This window comes from Dermacentor variabilis, chromosome 1, assembly GCF_050947875.1.
Source record: "Dermacentor variabilis isolate Ectoservices chromosome 1, ASM5094787v1, whole genome shotgun sequence".
NCBI classification, from domain to species: domain Eukaryota; kingdom Metazoa; phylum Arthropoda; class Arachnida; order Ixodida; family Ixodidae; genus Dermacentor; species Dermacentor variabilis.
Genome location: NC_134568.1, coordinates 90970239 through 90990809, shown reverse-complemented (window position 1 = coordinate 90990809; position 20571 = coordinate 90970239). Strand labels below are relative to the sequence as shown.

General features: G+C 44.3%; 1 protein-coding gene across 1 annotated transcript in view; it reads left to right on the top strand.

Annotated features, from left to right (window-relative positions):
- alpha-Spec (alpha spectrin) overlaps nucleotides 1–20571 on the top strand; it is a 174954-nt gene that overhangs the window by 130999 nt on the left and 23384 nt on the right. The window contains exons 32-36 of the mRNA XM_075691147.1: nucleotides 901–1063; nucleotides 7740–8009; nucleotides 11296–11609; nucleotides 13978–14206; nucleotides 19199–19345. Of these exons, the coding sequence (XP_075547262.1) occupies nucleotides 901–1063; nucleotides 7740–8009; nucleotides 11296–11609; nucleotides 13978–14206; nucleotides 19199–19345 (1123 nt within the window). The remainder of the gene's footprint in view (nucleotides 1–900; nucleotides 1064–7739; nucleotides 8010–11295; nucleotides 11610–13977; nucleotides 14207–19198; nucleotides 19346–20571) is intronic.

The following is a 20571-nucleotide window of genomic DNA, read 5'->3' as shown; positions in this document are numbered from 1 at the left end:
TCATTAGTAGTCATTACTACTATTGCTAGATATTTCTAGTCATTTCTAATCACTTGTCATTACAAGCTGTCATGAGACATATTGGTCATTTTGGAGTCAGTAGTCATTATTAGTCATCACTAGTCATTATTAACCTCTACCAATCTCTATTATAACGTCATTCACTAACTGTCACTATCATTCTTCATTCTTTAATCTTCCTTTAATCTGTCTTCATATGGCGTGATGACGGTTTGGCGGACTCTCCAGCGGTCAGGTCTGCTGACACAAACTTCACCATGAATCTAGAAAGGCTTTCGCCTTAATTTTGAAAATGATTTGCACATTTGCCTTGCCACTGCACTAGCTGCACACTGTATTGGTGTGACACATGGATGTATACAAGGCAGTGTATTGGGCTTCTCCTTAGTCTGTTGAGGGAAGCTTGACTTGTAAGATTTACATTGTCATAAAGCTCTTATCCCGATGCACTACAACTTGTCTCATTGTACTTTCCATCATGTCGTGAGCATGTGTGTGAATACTTTCCACGCGTCAAACTACTGGGCAGCGAGCTTTTTTTCACTATCATGCAGCCCGAAATGTATGTGGGTGTAGGTTTTTCATGGCATAACTACACATGCAGTGTAATGTTTGTGCATGCATTGAAGCTCTGATTCACATTTGGACAGTGCACATGACTGATGATACAGAAAATAAGATTGCAGTCCACTTGAAGCCGTCTGTTCTTTGACAGTTGAGCTGTCCCAGTGTGGAGGCACAAAGTTAATGAACGTGTTACTGTTCTCTTTGTGACAAAAACTACCTTGTATATAAAGCTGCAATACAATCTTAATGCTTTAAACATTAATATTTGTGCATCATATTATGCGCTATGTACGTACTGATATCTTTTTGCAGATGGAAGCACCTCAAGGAAGCCTTGATTGAGAAGCGATCCAAGCTTGGAGAGTCTCAGACCCTGCAGCAGTTCAGCAGAGATGCTGATGAGATAGAAAACTGGATTGCAGAGAAACTGCAAATGGCAATGGATGAATCCTACAAGGACCCAGCTAACATTCAGGTGAGCTTTGAACCTTGCATACTGTGATAGGTAATGACAAGAAAAAGCAAAATATAATGTTGCTCACTAATGGGCACATCTGTTGCTACAGAGGCGCTTCCTAGTGAGATATTTATAGGGCCCCTGAAACGGTTCGGACAAATTTTGTGGACGCGTAGGGTACAGCTAAAGTTAATCATTTGCACCACAATTTGTGTGGAGCTACGGACGATTACAAGTTACCCTCCTCCATAGTCATGCATAGTCATGCATTTTCTCCTCAACTCGTTCGCCGAGTGATCGGGGCTAAGCTCTGCCTTCACTGGCTCTGCATCATGATAGCACGTCGTGTCGACTTCCAGTTCTCTAGGAATGAGCACGCGAAGCCTCTCCAAACTCTCCGCCAGCTACTTGGCAGTCGACCTCAAGCGAGAGCTATCGAAGCAGCGTGCGTTGCGAGCTTTCTGTCACAGACCCGAACGTGTCTGGTATTCCGGTAACAACAGATGAGCTAGGCTTTTCGACGGATGGCTAGAGGCATAAACTCTAGCTGATGAAGGAACTTCAGCGTAGACGTACGTGAGCTGCCTGATCAGTCTCCACAGTCCAGCCACCCGTTGACGCAGAGCTTCACCAGCCAAACAGAGCTAATATTGCTCTAACCAAGTGTAAAACATTTTAAACATTTCCAAAAACGTGTTAACAATTACACTGCTGCTTAAAATTTACGCCAGCAGCAAAGAATACATTTCGTTACTGCTACTGTGTGGGCTCTGTGCCACCAGGTGGCTGCACCATGCAGCCCATTCACATTTGCGCTTCTGCTCATCCCCTGAAACAAGGACACTGTCAAACGGCTGGGCCCTGTCCCCTTGTGCTTGCGTTTACCCTAATACCGGACTTGTGAAACGCCATTGCGTTAGTAATCTTCCGGTGTAAAGTAACGGCTGCAAACACGCAAATCCTGGCTCCAATCGAATGGCGGCAGTCCGATCTGCTGCAGCCAGTCCGCTCGTCTGCTGCCTTGCAGAGGGACGCTATGTCGTAGCTTGACATATTGCCAGTCGCTACATTTGCAGTCCACAACGCAACAAAGTCGAATCATAGTGCTTGCGTAAAGACTGAGACCGACTCTAACCGCAGAACTCTCGTCAAAATGGCGCACATTGTAACACAAGCAGATGACGCTTCATGTGTGCTGGAAGTGCTTAAGTGTAGTGAGAAATTGTTCTTGTGTATTCTCTTCCTGTTACTTTCCTTTTATAGAAACAAATGAACTAATTTCAACTATTACAAACATCATTTGTTCACCATAAAGGTGGAAAAATTATCGATGACGCGCTCTAGGCAGCCAATCGGATAGCCCGCCCTACTGACGTCAATTGGGTGATTTACGTCATATGGGTAGGGGCGGCTGAAAATTCCGTCGAGCAGTGTGCTATGATCGGCAGTGATGTGCACATTGAAAACTTTATAATAAATTGCACGCTTTACGTGGAGCACTTGCATGCGTAAATTAATGATCAGAAGGACCTACCCTAACGACTCAGTATGTTTGTACAAAATCGTCAAGATCGTTTCAGGATTCCTTTAAGGGTAGAATTTACAATTCTAAGGCTATACTGGGGAACATTTGTGAATTTTTCACCAGTAACGAAAGGTTAGGTAGGTAGGTGGGTAGGTAGGTAGGCAGGTAGGTATTGCAAGTTTACGAGTATAAGGTAGTACAACTACAGATTACAGCTACTACAGTGAAACCTCGTTAACCCATTGGCTTCCGCACTCTCCGCGGCATTTCCTGCCTGGTATTCCGCGCGGAAGTAGCGAAGCGCGTTGGGTGCGCAAGCCGCTCTTTCAAAAAAAAAGCGATAAATTCCGCTGCACACCTCGTAGAAAGACAAAATTTACTTTATTCTGTTCGGAAGGGCTCGCTGCATCATCCCGCCTAATAGGACTTGAGTGTATGGAAAGCTTTGAAGCACACAGGCATGTGAAGTGCAACTTAACATTTTTCACATTCCCACCGGCTCTCCGACTTTTTCCCATGTGTCTTAAGACTAAGCATAGCCTTGATGGATTCTGCTTGATTTTGTTTGGTGGGGTATGGTGAGGAAAATGAGCCTACTCGGAAGCCTGCAGCCGCATTGGTGTAGCCGCGACAGGCGGTTTACGTCGACCATGGTACTGGGGTAAAACGGCTGCTTCGAGAATCTCCTCTGCAAGGTTCACTTTCCAGTCTGTGTAGTGGAGCCGCTTGCCTGATGCTTTGGCAGATAAGACGTAGCTGTTATAAACAGCGATGCGTAGCTGTTATAAACAGCGATGTCCATAATATAAAAGAAGATTTTCTTGTAGCCTTTGGCGTATCTTCGCATAATTGGAAAGGAAGCCAGTTGTTGGTCCTCGCGATCCACTCCACCCACGCATCGGTTGTAATCTATTACAACTTGCGGCTTCAGAACTGGCAAGCCATTCTTGCGACCCTTTCTTCCGGTATCAGTGAGATCAGTTGAACTGTGGCAGGTTGACAGCATTTTGACCTGCTTTTTGTCCTGCCAAGTGAGGGACATGATGCCTCGCGCAAAGAGGGACTTTCATTCGCCTTTTTGCAGCTTCGCCTTGAAATCCTTCGGCATGTTCTTGCGGTGAAGGCGGACTGTGCCAACAGCATTCGAACCAGCGTCCTTTAGGTGGCAAAATAGCAATGGCAAAGAATACCAGTTGTCCATAAACACTGTGTGGCAATCGGGCAGACATTTTTCTAGAAGGTCGATTACAACCGCCTCACTGCACAACAATCCAGTAATAACTGGAGTCTTCTTTTTCCTGTGTAAATCGAGTTTTTCAGGCAGTAGCCACTTGAAGACTCGCACAGTTTGTAGAACTTAAGGCCAAATCTTGCCCATTTTGAGGGGTTAAACTGGACGTAGGACAGCCGACCACGAAACTTCATAAGGCTTTCATCAACTGCCAGACACTCTTCGGGATCATAGGCTGTATCAATGCATTTCAGTACGTGGTCGAGCACAGGGCGCAACTTCCACAGCTTATCTCCACTTTGAGGGAGAGAGTTGTCGCAGAAATGCAGATATTTTGAGAGTGCCCAAAAACGCTGCCTCGACATCACAGAAGCAAAAAATGTGCTTATAACAGCTCTTGTTGACCAGTAAGATTGAATGCTGCTCTTCTTTACTTGGCTCATCAGCACACACATAGCGAAGTAAGCGTTCATTTCATCCGGTGTTGTTTCATGCCAACTGGGATCGGGATGCAAACACTGTTTCTCGCATGCAAAGGCACTTGTGTGTAATGCGATGGTGCTCCAAATCTCGTCTCCGAGGAGAGCGTTGAACATTGCCAGAGCACTGGGATTTGCACCTACTTGTAGCTGGGTGGCTCATTTGATGCCTGGTTGAGCACAAAAGGTGTTCTTCACAACCTTTTCCACTGTGTCATCCACTTCCCATTGCCAGTCTTCTAGTTTTCGCGCCTTCGGAGATGGTGGCCGAGAGTCGCACGGATCTTGCGCTAAACACAAGTTGTCTTTATTGTCGCTGTCACTGTCCGTAATCCGGTTACTCTCGTTTGACACAACATCCTCTTCATCGCAGTTGTCACTCTCGTCATCACTCTCGAACACAAGATTGAGAATTTCTTCCGCCGTCAAAGCGCGCTTTCTCCACGACGCCATGTTTGGAAAGAGACAGGATTGCGAACTTTTTGTCGATAAAAACAACAAAACTGACCTTGGACAGAGGACAACTATGTCCATCTGGTAGAAAACACATGAATCAATCACTATACAAGTTGTGTTGTGCTGCCATCTATTGAAGAAACGCAAAACAAACCATGCTCTGAGCGGCCGGCGATTCGCCGGCCAAAGTGACTTTGGCCTCAGCCGGTGCGGCCGGCGGATCGCCTGCCGCAGAAGCCAGTGGGTTAAACCAAAGTTGGCCGGAGCTCAAAAAAAGTACGTACTAAACGCTAGTACGGTTTAACCAAAATAGCATGAGATCGACTGCTTACCTGTCAAAAACAGAACTCTGAGAGAGTGCGATGAAAGAGGAAAAAACATGCAGTATTTATTCACTTCACGTGACAGAAGTGTTATTTTCGTTTGATGCCACCATGGCCTAGCAGCGACGACAGTGGCCTCAAACTTACTGAAGCTGCAATGCAGCTTTTCAGCCAGCCCCCCTCTTCTCGGCAAGCACTTGCATGGCAGATTCCTCGTTAGCATTGCATATTCTCCGTGCACGGGCACGGTAGCGCTGCAGAAGTCGCGGGACACCTTTTTCATTGCAGGTTGCTGTTCTTGTCATGACGATTGCATTCATGAGGCTGACATAATGCGCAGCTTCTGCCACTGTCAGGCCTGAATCGCCCAAGCTGTTGCTTTCCATGTCCTCATTACTGTCCTTCGGCGACGCTTCGGCAACAACAGAGAAAACGATGGCAAAAAGTCAAACCTTGTAGCTGACACCTCTTCGCGGTCACAGCAGCGCTGCTGAGCAACTTCTTCACACTTCAAAAACCACACACTGAAGTCAACAGTAGATTCCTTTTGCATGCTAGCGCTGACTTCTTCGTGCCATGTTCAACAGCATGAATTATGTCCAATTTTTCTTCTGTGCTGAGCACCCAATGTTTTTTTATCCGAGCTTTGGCATGACGCGAGTCCTAGCTTGCACAACGCCGGCTCCTTCCCACTCTGTCTAGCACGGCACCAAAATGACGTTGATGTGGCTTCATGCGCAAGCGCACAGGGCATTTGGAGGCAGTTTCAGCTAGCCTCCTCTTCTTGGCAAACACTAGCATTGCAGATTCCTCGTTGGTGTTACGTATTCTCCATGCACGCATGCGGTAGTGCTGCAGAAGTCGCGGGGCGCCTTTTTCATTGCGGGGTGCTGTTCTCGTCGCGACGATGGCATTCATGAGGCTGATGTAATGCGTAGCTTTTGCCACTGTCGGGCCTGAATTGCCCGTGCCGTCGCTTTCCGTGTCGTCCTCATCACTGTTGCTAGCCGACGCTTCGGCAACAACAGAAGCAACGATGGCGAAAAGTCGGAACGTCATAGCCGACATCTCTTCACGGTCGCAGGAGCGCTGCCGAGCAACTTCACATTCCAAATGCCACACACCGTAGTCAGCAGATCCCTGTCGCATGCCAGCGCTGACTTCATGTCATGTTCGATAGCACGAATGATGTATAATTTTTCTTCTATGCTGAGCATCCGGCGTCTTTTTTTTATCCAAGCTTCGGCATGGCGCGAGTCCTCGCTTACCCGATGCCACAATGCTCTGACACGCCGCCGAAATTATGTTTATGTTGATGTGGCTTCACGCGCGAACGCACAGGGCGCTTGGAGGCAGATAGCATAATTGTTCTTGAGCTGTAATATTCGGAGAAGCGGACATCGCTAGCAGGAGAAATTGAAACACATATATAACTAATTATTAGAAATTCACTAATGAACTTCTTTACTACAGTAGAACCTCGTTCATATGTTTTGGGGAAGAAAACGCGAGAAAACAGGTACTAACCAACAAAACGTACTACACGAAGGGGGTAAAAATTTTAGACTCGACCATAATAATGCAAAGCTTTGTGGCACAAGGCGCGAGATGCTCACGCCCGTCAAGCTGGTGTGCCTTCGGCGGCCAGAGACAAGTTTTGTTGTTTTTCTATTTCGTAGCGTTTCAAGACAGCAACAAGAAACCATAACAAAATCGAGCTGGTGGGCTACATTGGAGACTGCCAGAATGAACCGTGTGAAATGTGACGCTCGCATTGCACCGTCCACATCGCGCGGCCAGCAGCAGGGAACGGTGGCGCATTTGGTTTGTCGCCTACTAATAGGGTGCAGTATACACTTCCAACGGCACCAGCCTCGTGTGCTGTAAAACAGATAGGTGAAGATGCTTATCGCTATAGGGTTGGCGGTGGTAGCTGTGAATGCGGCGTGCGACGACCCGGGAGGAGATTTACTGGTAAACATTGACGCGGGGAAATCGTATGTAACGGGATCGTATCAGCAAAGTTTTACTGTACTTTACCGAACATATTGCAATTTAAGAAGTGTAAGCAGTGAGTTTTCAAGACTTATTCGCTTGAAATAAATTACAAGGACACCAGTTTTCACACAATATTTCCCAAAGTGTGGGACAAAATACATGGGTTTCAATGTGTAAAAAAGCATTTTGTTAAAGTGAACAGTGCATTTAATGGTGAGTTTGATGGTGCAAATCTCCAAACTGGTGTCATTCTGGAAATTATTTCCAAGTGGATACGGTTTCAAGCTCACGAACTTCAATTGATATATTGCAATGTGCGCCGTAAAGTAATTAAGAAGTTAATTAGTGAATTGTTAATTAGTTAAAATTGTGCTTTTTCTTTGCAAATAACGTGCACCTCTCTGAATAATCCAGCTCAAGGACTAGAATTATGTTATCTGCAAAAGGCATTTTTTTTTTATTCTGTAAAACTTAAAAATGATCACCTCTTACTTAATCAGTCACATCACTTCCACATTCAGGAAGAACTGTCGAGGGGTAGGAAAATAACCTCAAGGCCCACAAACCCACAGGAGTGAGGTGATAACAGTACCACTGATAATTGCCGCAGTTCCGTCATGAAATATTTCTACGGTCAGTCATTTTCTCATCCTGAGTGCTTTTTGTTCTTTCTGCGATGCAGAGCAAGCACAAGAAACACCAAGCCTTTGAAGCAGAGCTGGCTGCCAATGCCGACCGTATCCAAGCAGTTCTTGCCATGGGTCAAAACCTCATTGACAAGCGCAAGTGTGCTGGCTCTGAAGATGCAGTACAAGCACGCCTTGGTTCTATTGCTGACCAATGGGAACACTTGACCACGAAGTCATCGGAGAAGAGCATGAAGCTCAAGGAGGCCAACAAGCAGAGAACATTTAATGCTGCTGTTAAGGACATTGACTTCTGGCTTGGAGAGGTAAATATCATAAAGGTGGAACGGTGCTTGCAAACATTTGTCTTTTAAACATTCAAAATTTTTGCTTGATTTATAATTTCTTTTTTGTCGGTTACAAATTTCAAATGTTTGCTGCTTTGAAGAGGCATTACAAGCAATAGGGACTGCAACATATTTAAAAAACTAAAATAGAGTGCTGATAAGTGCTAACTCCATATTACTTGATTACTGTGCGTCATCATTTATGCACTTTGGATGTGTACTAATGATAATAATTTAAAAAATAATCTGGGAAGTTTTGTTACTAGCTAACATCACTCCGCATTTGTGTCCACTTCAAGTAATCTGGCTGATGTTAATGAATTCCAATGTCTACCACAGGGAATCTTTAATAATCATTTTCGAAAGGTCTTGAATCGCACAGCATATGCACCAAAATTGAGAGAACAGAAAACAGATAGGACAGTGCTGCAACCTCACTTTTTTTCTAGCTTCTTTGTGTGTGTGTGCTCTCTCGCTTCAAGATCTTTCAAAAATATCAACCAACTTGCCTGACCTCACCGTCTTGATGGAAGTTTGTTTCCATTAAATTAAATAGTAGGGCGTCTACCAACTTGGAAAACCGGGGATACTAGGGGATTCTAAATAGTCTGGAAATACTCAGGGTAAACTTGGGGAATGCGTGCTTAATCAGGGAAAATTAGCTGTAATTTTATTGAAAGGGTATGAAAGTTGTATGCTGGCTCAAGTAACAGACGAATCGAAACTAATAGTCTTTGGCGCCATGTCGTCGGCTGGAGGAGTTGCCAGCTTACAGTCAGTGACAGATTTTCTGGACGCTTGATTTTTCAGACATGCCCTATAATTCGGACGGCTTCGCGGCACCACCAAGTACCCCACAGAGTCAATGTATAAGAATGGCTGAAATTTCCGACACAGAAACACTTCGCCGTCCAATTTTTCATACATTTTGCCATGACCGCAGGTCCGAAATGGCATTTATCAAAACCACCACCGCCACCATTTTATCTCGCCACCTTGAACTGGCGCTCTCACACACAGATCCGCTGGCAGCCGCAGCCGCAGCCACCCCTGTGGCAACACTAGTCCTGGCTGCTTCGACGTTCACTATTAAGTGTGCTGGCAGGCCTCAGAGCTTTTGCGGACGTGCCTGTGGCGATTTCAGCCCTTAAAGGGACACTAAAGGCAAATACTAAGTTGACGTAGACTCTTTAAATACCATCCCAGAAACCTCGCAACACTTGTTTCGTGCCAAGAAAATACTTAGGTAACGAGAAAATTGCATCGGAAGGGTTTGCATACCTTTATCATAATTCAAATCTCCTGCCACCCAACCGGGGTAGTGGTGACGTTCCATACGCCATCACCACCCATTACTGCCGTCGGTGAGTAAAGCGGCGCCCGACAGACGGTGGTACCGAGCCAAGACAGAATGGCAGATTTGCCGCTGCAACTGCTCTTTGGTCAAGTGGCGTAGACCGTTCGGGCAACCCGCAACATCAAATGGAAGTTGAAATCTCTGCTACTTCAGCAGTTTCACAAGCCAGCAAAACCAGTGCAGCACTACGCAATAACTATTGAAACGTGAAGGCGTGGGCGGCGCGGAGTTCAGCGAAAACAAAACCTTTCGACCGCCCGCTTCGTTGTCAGGGTTATTTCAATGAGTTCTTTTTTCTAAAAGTGAAATGTAACTGGACAAGTAGCATTTTATTTCGTCTTATAATACAAGGATATTTTGTTTATTGAGTGGTTGAGTACTAGGGACAGAATTTAACTGAGGAGTGCTTTCGTCATCGGGCAAGTACTTGAATGCCCCGAGGAAATCTCTAATCATGTCCTGCATTTATCTCTATTTCTCTATAATTAAGGCTCTGTTCGCGATAATATTGATGCCTTAGAGATTCTCAAGGACTAATCTATCACTTTAGCTTGACTTAATATTTGCCTTTAATGTCCCTTGTATGTAAAAGACATGTGTTCGTTTTTTCAGACTGCATGACTTTTCGGACGTTTTCGCAGCCTCTAGGGAGTCCGAAAGATCGGACGTTGACTGTACAACTGACCGAGGGGATGCTTCCAATAGTCTGTGGGGCGAAGGCGCGGCGGAAAGAGGATTGGAACAGAAAGCACAGACGTATTGAGGAATGAATGGAAAAGGAAGCGCGCCGCCTCCTTGAAGGAGCTTGAGCTCAAAAAAAAAAATAGTGTTGTCCGACGTCGAGATGCAGGTGTCCCTCATTCAAAGCAAAATAAACTCTTTAAAGCAGTGAAACACAACACTGAGGTGTTCTGTGCGGCCTGAGAGTATGCCAGGAGTGTTGAGTTAGAATTTCCAGCTGCTGAGAAAGAATCTCACTTGTGACAAAGGTCAGGCCTCATACCAATAAGCTTGCTATCAGTTGATAGAAATAGATCATATTAGAAAATATTTGCTTCTGTATGCATCTTTTTATTCGTGAAGTTGAAAATGTTCAACTCTAGTTGCGATGGGTATTACCATTTTTTTCGAACATATTCACTGTGCATTTTACTAACTCCTCCCGTCTTTTCCTTTTAAATTGAACATTACTCGTTACTATTCAAACTGGATTAAGTTGGTTTTTTATTTAACTTGCTTACTAGAGAGTGATAGCATCAGGCTGACATGGTGTCCAGCCTGGTTTGACATAAAACAGAGTTCTGTGTCTCCTCTGAAAATTTTGCAAAGGCACTCGGGGAAAGCCTGGAAAACTCTGGAGAGTTTGGAAATGTCAACTTGGGGGACATCCTGGATAGCCTTGTATAAATCCTGCCAGTAAAAGCGGCTGTTAGAGTAGGCTCTGGGCTGACACTTCCCTTCTTTTCCTGTTGTTGATCACTCATTCCAACCTTTCTGTGCTCATATTTGATTGTTATATATTTAGTGATTAATGAATGGTAGGGACCTCATTTGGTTTTCCAAATTCAGTCATTGGCATAGTTTATCTTGCAATTGATGTTAGGAAAAAAAGTGTTCTACATGAGCTTTCAGAAATCATTTAAAGTATTTTAATATATGCATCTTATGTTTAATACGCATCTTATGAATAGTTTCAACTTTCTCTTTGCACTTATGAAGAGTGTGTAAATACTTGATTTAAGTTGCCTTTAGTGTTTTTAGAATGTGCTGTAAGAAAGTGGAGTTCTCATTCAAATGTGAACAGTGCATTAAGGTTTCGTGTAGAAGAAATTCTCTGGTCACTACAAAATGGAGTATACAGGTATTCTTAGTTGTATGCATTGATTGATGCCTGCTATCGTACTGTAGGTGGAGTCATTGCTGAAAAGCGAGGACAGCGGCAAAGACCTGGCATCAGTGCAGAACCTTACCAAGAAGCACCAGTTGGTTGAAGCAGACATCTTAGCCCATGAAGACAGGGTCAAGGACCTGAATGCGCTTGCGGACTCTTTGGTTGAATCTGGCCAGTTCCATTCGGGACCTATACAAGAAAAACGGTCATCAATCAACGAACGCTATGAGCGGTTGCGCACATTGGCTGCTTACCGCCGCTCCCAGCTGCATGAGGCTAACACCCTACACCAATTCTTCCGCGATATCGCAGATGAAGAGTCCTGGATCAAGTACGTTACTTGGGCTTGATCTTGTGCTCTTTGAATGGCTTTTAAAGGGGTTGTTGTTTTGGGCTCTCCCTTGGTTTGAAATGGTGTAGAGGGCTTAGGGTGATCAATCGCAAATGTGATTTGCTGCCAAGGTTTGTGCGCACGCAGTGATGTCACGGGGTTCACTCAGATTAATGACAAGGTTGTCGCAATGTTTATCAAGCTTGTGTTAGGATAATGATAGATACACAAGGTTCCTGTAAGGTACTGCAGCAGTGATATTTTAAGCACGTATGAGGCCACTAACATTGCTTCACAAAAGTGCCTTGTCATGTGGTATTTAAATTATGCGCCCTTTTTTTGGAGTTCAGAAAAATTTAGCCTGTAACAGATATTTTAATCTAAACAACACTGTTTAGCTGCTTCTCAATATATTTTTAACTTATGCATTGGAAGCTTGTACATTTAAGTCGGTGGTTAGTTAATATTTACTAATTGTAATTAGTAAAAGGCATTTCAAGAGACTTGCTCAACAGTGGACAAAACAATGTTGGTTGTGCTTGCGTAGCACACACCTTCTTTTCTTTAGTTTAATGTTTGACACAAATTAGGTGAAGCGCTTTGTATGTGTAGAATAGGTTCCTTATCGCCTTGTAAGTTTGTTTCTGATTGTACTTATTTTCTTCGCCAGCACTCAAACATATAGATACAGGAGCATCTTTTGCATTGTCTATTGATCATCTTTGCTTGGTGCATACTTATTACTTAGCTGATTTTGTATCAGATTTTGTATGTGGGTCAAGCATAAATGGCATGTGTTCTCTACACTACTCTGAGTACCGACCGCTGCAGTATTTGGTGCAGTGGTTCTTGGGACTGTGCTAAGCCATTGTTGTGCGTAAACTTGTGTGCTACTGCATGCACTCCGGTGCAAACCAAGCATGGCACCACGAGAAACACTGTATGCCTAAGTTAACAAAGGAGAGGTTTATTAACCTGCCGCGGTGGCTTAGCAGCTATGGTTTTGCGCTGCTAAGCACGGGGTAATGGGATCACACCCTGGCCGTGGTGGTCGCATTGCAACGGAGGCGAAATGCAAAAATGCCCCTGTCCCGTGCATTGGGGAAATGTTACAAGAACCTCAGGTGATCAAAGTTAATCTGGAGTCTCCCACTATGGCATGCCTTATAGTCAAATCGTGGTTTTGGCAGATAAAATCCCTGAATTCAATTTGAGAGGTTTATTGTACCCATTTTCTGGTGACACCAGAACCAATTGCTGATACTGGGCAGCACTGGAAGTGCTAGGCACCACTTTTAGGTTTAGCGTTTGGAAAAAAAAAAAAAGGCAATGCTAGGTACACACTAACTGTAGGTGGGAGATGCTGTACACCAGCTGAAGTCCAAGCAATTCCCAAAGTTGGATGAGAGAAAAAAGTGGAAAACGCACTTCGTGCTATACTGGATACCTGTTTGCTCACTCTTGTGGCTGCGCTGTGTACAACTGGATGAGCGGGGACTCGATTCCCATAAAGAGTGGTTCAGTGGCCACTGTCCACTGGACCTTCTGGATAGTGCAACAGATGAGTGACAGCCCAGCTATCACCCTGTCCTGCCACAGGAGGAAAGGGAAGAGGGTCATTAGCAGAATAGGTGAATACCTGCTCAAAGACCACAGTGCACACCACAATCCCTACACGAGGAAAGCATGGGGGGGGGGGGGGGGGCACTGGCATTGGATATTAGTTATTTTATTTACACATTTTCATGTCAAAGGTAGCATGATTTGTAGTACCAATGCAGAAAGTTCTCAGTGTGTGGAATTTCTGAGAAACCTGAATTTTAAGACTGCACCTGTAGCAGGAATTTGAAGTTGCACATGAACTACTATTTTCAATATTCAATATTGTCAATATTCTTCTTACCCTTTCACAGGTGCATGCCCAAACCAAATGGAAATAGGAGTGCTATTGTAAAGTCTATGCTTCCAAACTTTTGGAACCAGTAATGAATATATAATAAGAGGATATAGCACACGAAATAAATTAGGAGTTCTTGCAGCTTTAATGCCATTTCTGCAAGATTGTTTTCAGCGCACATTCAGTGCTCTGCTTTCATACTGCAACTGTGCTTGTAATAGCTGTGGAATGTCATAGGATGTTTTGCAAATATGATCCTAAATTATATAGCATGGTGGTCTCAATTTACTTGTTCCTTTTCACGACTGTCCTTCTTTGTGAGTTTCTGTGACCTTCCACAGTATTGATTAAATTGCTCTTGAATATTGAACATCTGCAAGGTATGTGGGTACTTGGTGTGGTGGAATTGGTAAAGATGGGAGCAGGTGTTCCATTATGCAGTGAATAAGCTTGTTTCTTTCCTTCTTTTAGGGAAAAGAAGCTGTTGGTGGGCTCGGATGACTATGGCAGAGACCTGACTGGAGTGCAAAACCTGAGGAAAAAGCACAAGCGTTTAGATTCTGAGCTTGGCGCCCATGAGCCAGCTATTCAGGCTGTCCAGGAAGCTGGCCATAAACTTATGGCAGAGTCTAACTTGGGCGTGCCTGAGATTGAACAGCGTTTGCAGGCCCTAGAACTCTCGTGGCGTGAATTGAAGCAGGTAGGTAATTTGTCTACCTCATGACTGGAGATATCAGGTTCTGAAATTCTAGGCTTTTAGAGAATATCAGTTTTAAAGAGCGGTCAAATACTACCGATTAACTTGCTCTTGGGTTACAGTGCCTAAGGTAAAATTTGAAGTCTGGGGGTTTTTGCAATACTGGCAAATACTGTACAGTGGAGCCATCTTATTGCCGTGTCACTTATGTTTGTTGAGCATAAATAACATCCATGGCCACTGACATGCAGATTTGATCAGTATGCAGAAAAGGGAGGAATAGAACCATTCTCACTTACAAAAAAGGAACCCTTTATTGTGTCAGTCTGTTGTAAATACCTCCACATTCCCTACCCCCTTAAAGATAAATATGCTGATACTCGTTAACCTTATGATGCCAGACAAACTTTGAGTGCCGAGTTGGCAAATTTATTTCGACAGTTGAAAGCAAGAGGAAAATCACGTTGGTACAACTTGCAAGCACAGTGTTGGACATGGTGTAGTGTGATAAGTACTTGAAGTTGTGCTTCATTCTTATTGTTGTAGATAGGGGAAATTTTTTAGTGATGCTGCAAATTGTAGACTAACTGAAATGCACATGAATAGTAAGTCTAATGGAGTGGAGGTTTCAGCATAAGCCACATCCTAGGATTAAGCTTAGGTATGAACTGCTAACAGTGAAATTTGTGGTAAGCCTACTTTTAGTAAGTTGGGTATAATGAAAATGAACAATTTGTTAGCCCAGACAAATTTGTGTATGACTAAGCTATCAATTCCAAGAGGCTCTTTGGCAGCACACAAGAAGTCAAACAAAATTGTATCGTGAATGGTGCAAATGAAACAAGCATTTTGTAAACCTGTGGCTGGTTGTTGCTCAAGTTAACCTGGTATTATTGTGCACACTGTCTTGTCACATCTGTTGGTTCTTTTTAGTATTCGATACAGCACATTCACCGGTGTTAAGAATTTTATCACTAAGTGGTACCACACATAACAAAAGCATTTTTCAAAGGTTTTGCACTTGCAAAACATGTAGGCCAAGCAGCCGTGCTTGTGCGGGAATCAAGCATTTTTCTCAATCTATACCAAACTGGAACTTTGGCTACCGACTCCCAACGAGACTGTGCTGGTTAGGCCTGGCCAACAGGAGTGTTGGGTGGCATGCCGTCGCTGGAAAGTCGTCTTTGATTAATGTTTGTACCCGTAGACGAATACACAGTGCTCTGGCATGACATCACGTGCGCAGGCTGCACTTATGGCAGCACACTTGAAGAAGAGTTAGTGAAGGATCAGCCGGCAACTACTACAAACACATATAGGTAAAGTTTGTATGTTCTTGTACCGGTAGGAATGGCGAAAGCTTGAGTGTGACATTCTAAACTGATGAGCTTGCGGAACAGTTTAATCTGACAGCGTCCAAGTGTCAAGGTCGCATGCACAATATCTGCACTTCACAAAGACCCGCATCGCCACAGGCAAACGCAAAAAGCACTTGCTGCCTCAACCGATTTTTCAACAGTGCTGGAGTTGTAAAAAGATGACAAATTGGTTCTATTGTCGAAATTCGTTTTTCCGACCTGCCTGATAATTCAGACATTTTCACGACCCTGTCTGTGTCAAAAAAAAAAAAAAAATCAGTTGTCGACTGTGTTTACTTTCTGCATGCAAGTGAAGCCTATTATCACATCGGATCACGGCAATGTTTCATCACGAGCATGCTGCCTAGGCCAATAGGCCTAATTGGGGCTGCTTTATCGGGTGTCTGCAACTCAAGTTATGGTTTGGTGCCGAATCGACGCGGATGTATTTGCAGCAGCCTTACAACACTCGGACAGCTGACAAACCACTTCACCAATAAAAGCGAGTGCGCAAATGACGAACGTTGTTTGTGGCCGCTGCCTTTGCAACACACTGGTGGCCTCTATACCAGATGCCGTTCATACACACATCGGTCTCCTTGTATCTTTGACAAACCCTTCACAAGACTAGCTTTTGATTACACAGCGGGTGCGACGGTGTCAAGTGACTAATGCACCGACCGTCTGGCTACACGCACATTTGCACTGACTGTGGCAGACGGGGACAAAGTGGGGCCTGTCACATGAACATTCTGTAGCCCTCCCAATTTCAGAACCTTTGATAGGCAGCAAATAACAGCAAGTTCTACAGTGAAAAGGCACCTGCCTTTTACCGTCGGTGATGACCTCAGTCGACCCCACATTGCGGATACAATGTCTATGGTCGAGGCAAATGATCCACAGCTCGTACTTTTGTCTGTCGGGCAAACTGAGCTGACGATAACCCACAGAACTCACCTGCAATAAAAATGGGAAAAATAAAGCTTTCTGAGAAATGGAAGACTATTAAACTGAAAATATTGAGGACAGCATAACTCGCTATTTCTTCAGCTTCAAACGCAAAATGCACTTAATTGTATTCAACAGTCATTCTGTTGAATAAAAAGTATATATAATTACACCAGAGAACTCTTAGAGGCTTTTGAGATTAACCGTTTAAATTTTGATTGTGTCAGCATCCTGTATTGTAAGCTGTCCAAAAAAGAAATCAATTTTCTTGAAACTGCATATTAACAAGAATGCGCTGGGCACGAGGTCTTTTTTCCTTTTCTCCTTTTCCTTTTCACCCAGGTCTGCTTTCTTTTCATGGTCTTGTTTGTAAAAGTTCTCGACCGCGCACTCAGCTGCCTTACCACGCACTTGGTTAAGCCCGGAATACATGGAGCGTACTTTCATGGGGAACTTCGCCCGACATAAATCGATGGGGCGAGACGACACCGATGGTTCGCTGGCATCGTTTACATTCAGTGAAAAACAGGCTGATGCCGCTGAGTGTTTGGCAGTGTTGCCAGACTCTGGAAATGTGTTCTTGGATAAGAAAAAGATAGTATGTAAATAGGCTTTTTATTGTATTATTTGTTGTTAATGACTAAACAACTTGGAAAAAAAGTTTCATAGAGGCGCTTGCAATTTCCACACAGTTCATTGAGCTGTAAGCACTTTAGCGGGCTGGCTTTGCACCATCTAGCTACATTGAGCGGTGGCACCACGAAGTGCAGGCGTTGCAGAAGGTTTTGTGGTTCTCCAACAGTGACGTTAGTTTACTTTGTGTAAAGAACACTTTGTGGTTATTCATGTTTACTTCAGTTTCAGTTACTGTTTTGAAGCCTCCTCCAACATCAAGCGTTCAGTACTGCAGCCGGAGAGGATAGAATTATCTATACTTGGGGTGAAATGGGCCTCTCAGTGGCTCTGGTTCTCGATGCCCCAGGCATTCCGTGCGGCGCCTGGTCCCACACAGATGCAAACAGCCAGAAGACCAGGCATGGTCAACTTCTAACTATAATCTGTCGTCGCTCTTTTCCCTCAAGGCATTCGAGCAGAAGGGACTTATTGTTGTAGTAGAGCAGGGGTGATTTCTGAAAGAAGCACAAAAGCAAAAGTTATGAGCACGCTTGCAGACAGCGAAAAAAAAAAAAAGAAAAATAGCTTCGGGCGCTGCGAACGAGAAACCGTTTCATCCACTATACTCGAACTCATATGGGCACCACCACACATGCAAAAACGGCAATAATAAGAAAAGCAGTACACAAATGCACAAACTATTTTGCGCCATGGAACCTTCGATCAGGTTGCTAAGAAAATTGCACTGCACTTCTAATTATTATGTTTTGTGAGCACCTCACTTAAGTTTGTAGTCAAAAAATAAGGTTACACAAATTTGTACTGTTATTTTCATGCTCTCAAACATTCAATATTCGGCTGTAATGATCAACGATGTCCCTTTCACGCGCTGAGAGCCGGAAAGTGCGCGGCCAAACTAGCCCAAATGCCCGCATTCCATCGCTTTGGCACAGCCACGCGACAGACGCTTTGATAGAAAAGGAAAAATACACAAAAACCAACCAGCTGCCGGAAGTCGAGGGAGATCGACCGTCGAGACACCTGGTGAGCGTGCGAGGCATTCCCGCCACTTCCGATGGCGATTTTTGCCAGGTGGAGTTTTTCCACTTGGACCGGGTAGCCGGTGGGAGTAAAATTTATCGACCCTGAGGGGCAAGCGTTCGCTGCTTGGATGGAGCTTTAGAAAAACTAGGTCTGGTCAACAGTGGCCCACGAATGTGTCACTGTGGACCAGAAACATCCGACGCAAAGTAAGGCACACGCATACACTCGCCCCAAGTGACTACCACGCAAAAAGGGCACCTCACGAACTTTGGGGAGCAAACAAACACAACCTTCCTCGTTGAAACGCAGTTTTTCTCTCAGGCTACCATACACAGCTAGGGTCGTAAAATGTGAGGCTTGAGGTGGAGGGAGGTGCCTGCGCTCCATGAAGGGGTCGAACCGTGGGTGGCGGCGATGCTGCAGGCATGCAGATGGGCCCCTTGCGGGACTCTGCAATGTGTTCGAGTAGCATCGTTTTCTGAGAAAAATGGGGCCTGGGCATCGTGCTCATTGCTTACATGTTGGTACTGCCTTAGTTCTCTCTGCAAAAGGCTCAGCAAGATTATAAACATGAAGTTGTTACTCAGCGCAGTGTGTGTGGTTCCTCCCTTGTGTCCAGTCTTGAAATCTTGTTCTTTCTGTAAAATATTCCAGACTGCCTTAACAATGAAAGTGAGCAACTGAGTTGTGATCAGTGGTCGCATACTAATTTGGTGTTACTGGTACCTAGTAAAATTTGTTATGCAATGAGAGTGGAGTCCCAAGCGTGTGCACCACACCTGGTTGTCATGAACAAAATTTGTCGTAAGCATTACACTTCGTGTTTGCTGGCATTTGATATTAGATTTGATACTCAGCTGTATTCGCTTTATTCGATTTTGATTCAATATTTAATTCGAAATTTAATATTTGGTATTCACACACCTATTTTATGTGTTATTTCAGCTTGCATCTGACTTTGTAACATTTGTAAGCATAGTCGCGTGCTAACTGACACAACTCTTTTTCCTTTGGCCTGCTGTGGACTTAGATGGCTGGTGATCGTGGCCATAAACTGGACGAGTCTCTGGTGTATCAGCAGTTCCTTGCTAAGGTGGAAGAGGAGGAGGCGTGGATTACTGAAAAACAACAGCTCCTCTCTGTAGAAGACTGTGGAGACACCATGGCTGCTGTACAGGTTAGTTGACTCTGGTATGGTTATGAATTTGCCAATCACAGAGAACCTTTCACTGTTGACCCTTTTTTGTAATTTGTTCTTCATAAGTTGTCCCAGTTGCATTAACAGCTGCAGTTGGCTTGCCCAAGTGACTTCCCTTTTTAATACATTCTGCAATTTTGCTTGCATGCATGAGTGAGCAACAGTGATGTTAAGAACTGTGAAATTTGTGGGTACATTGCAAAAGGTTATCTGAACTTTCTTGCTTATCCATGTGTGGAAGTTCAATATTATGCAAGTACTAGGCATTTGCAAAGTTAACTTACATGCTAAAAAAGTAACTTACTGTCATAGGTGCTCACTAATTTCTTTTCCAAATAAAAATGTTACATCAGGACTCAGTGAGCAGCCGAAAAAAACTGCTTAGATCAAACCCTATTTCAGATTGTGCCTGCATAATATAAAGGCTGGAGACGTGCACACAGGTTTTATGGGACCAACGTTACTAGTGCTGGCATACTGAGACCATCTTGGTTGCCCTTGCTTTGAAGGCAAAATAGGGGTTTTCTTGGCGGCTTTCTTATTGCGATAGTAATTACAGTAGAACCCGGTTATATCAAACTTGTAAAAAAACTCCTATTAGTTTGATATAGGACATAATTCGATATAAGCCTGCTAAAGAATTGGACGTCATAAACGTACATACCATTTATAAAATCACTTTATTGATGAAGCTGGCTTAGTTTCGCATGAAATAGTTTTGTATTTTCTTCTGCTTGGGCAGTTTCACTGCCTGCGACGCACGCACTTCTCCACATTGTCTAGAGTCAGAGCCGCTGAGGCCCGCAACCTTCTACATTCGTGCAGAAGGGCCGGACTAGTGCGAGTGCAGGAGTCACCTCAGAGAATGTGGGTAAAGGATCGTCGTTGCTTTCCTCATTGTGCCCACTTTCACTTGTGCTCAGTATGATGTCGGCAATGTAGTCTTCATTTTCCGGCTCTCCCGTGGTCGTGACACCATCATCCATATTCACAAACTCGTTGACTGTTGATTCGTCAGCAGCTTCCAGAAATTCTGACAGCTCACTCCAAACTTCAGCTACACCAGCAATGGCTTCGTCGCACTCATAAAAATTTTCAGTCATCACCGGTTACACAGAAGCCGGCACGTCTGAAGCAATTTTGGATGAACCACTTGTACACGGCCGCCTCGGTGCCTTACACAGGGCCGGGAGGGAGGGTGCATT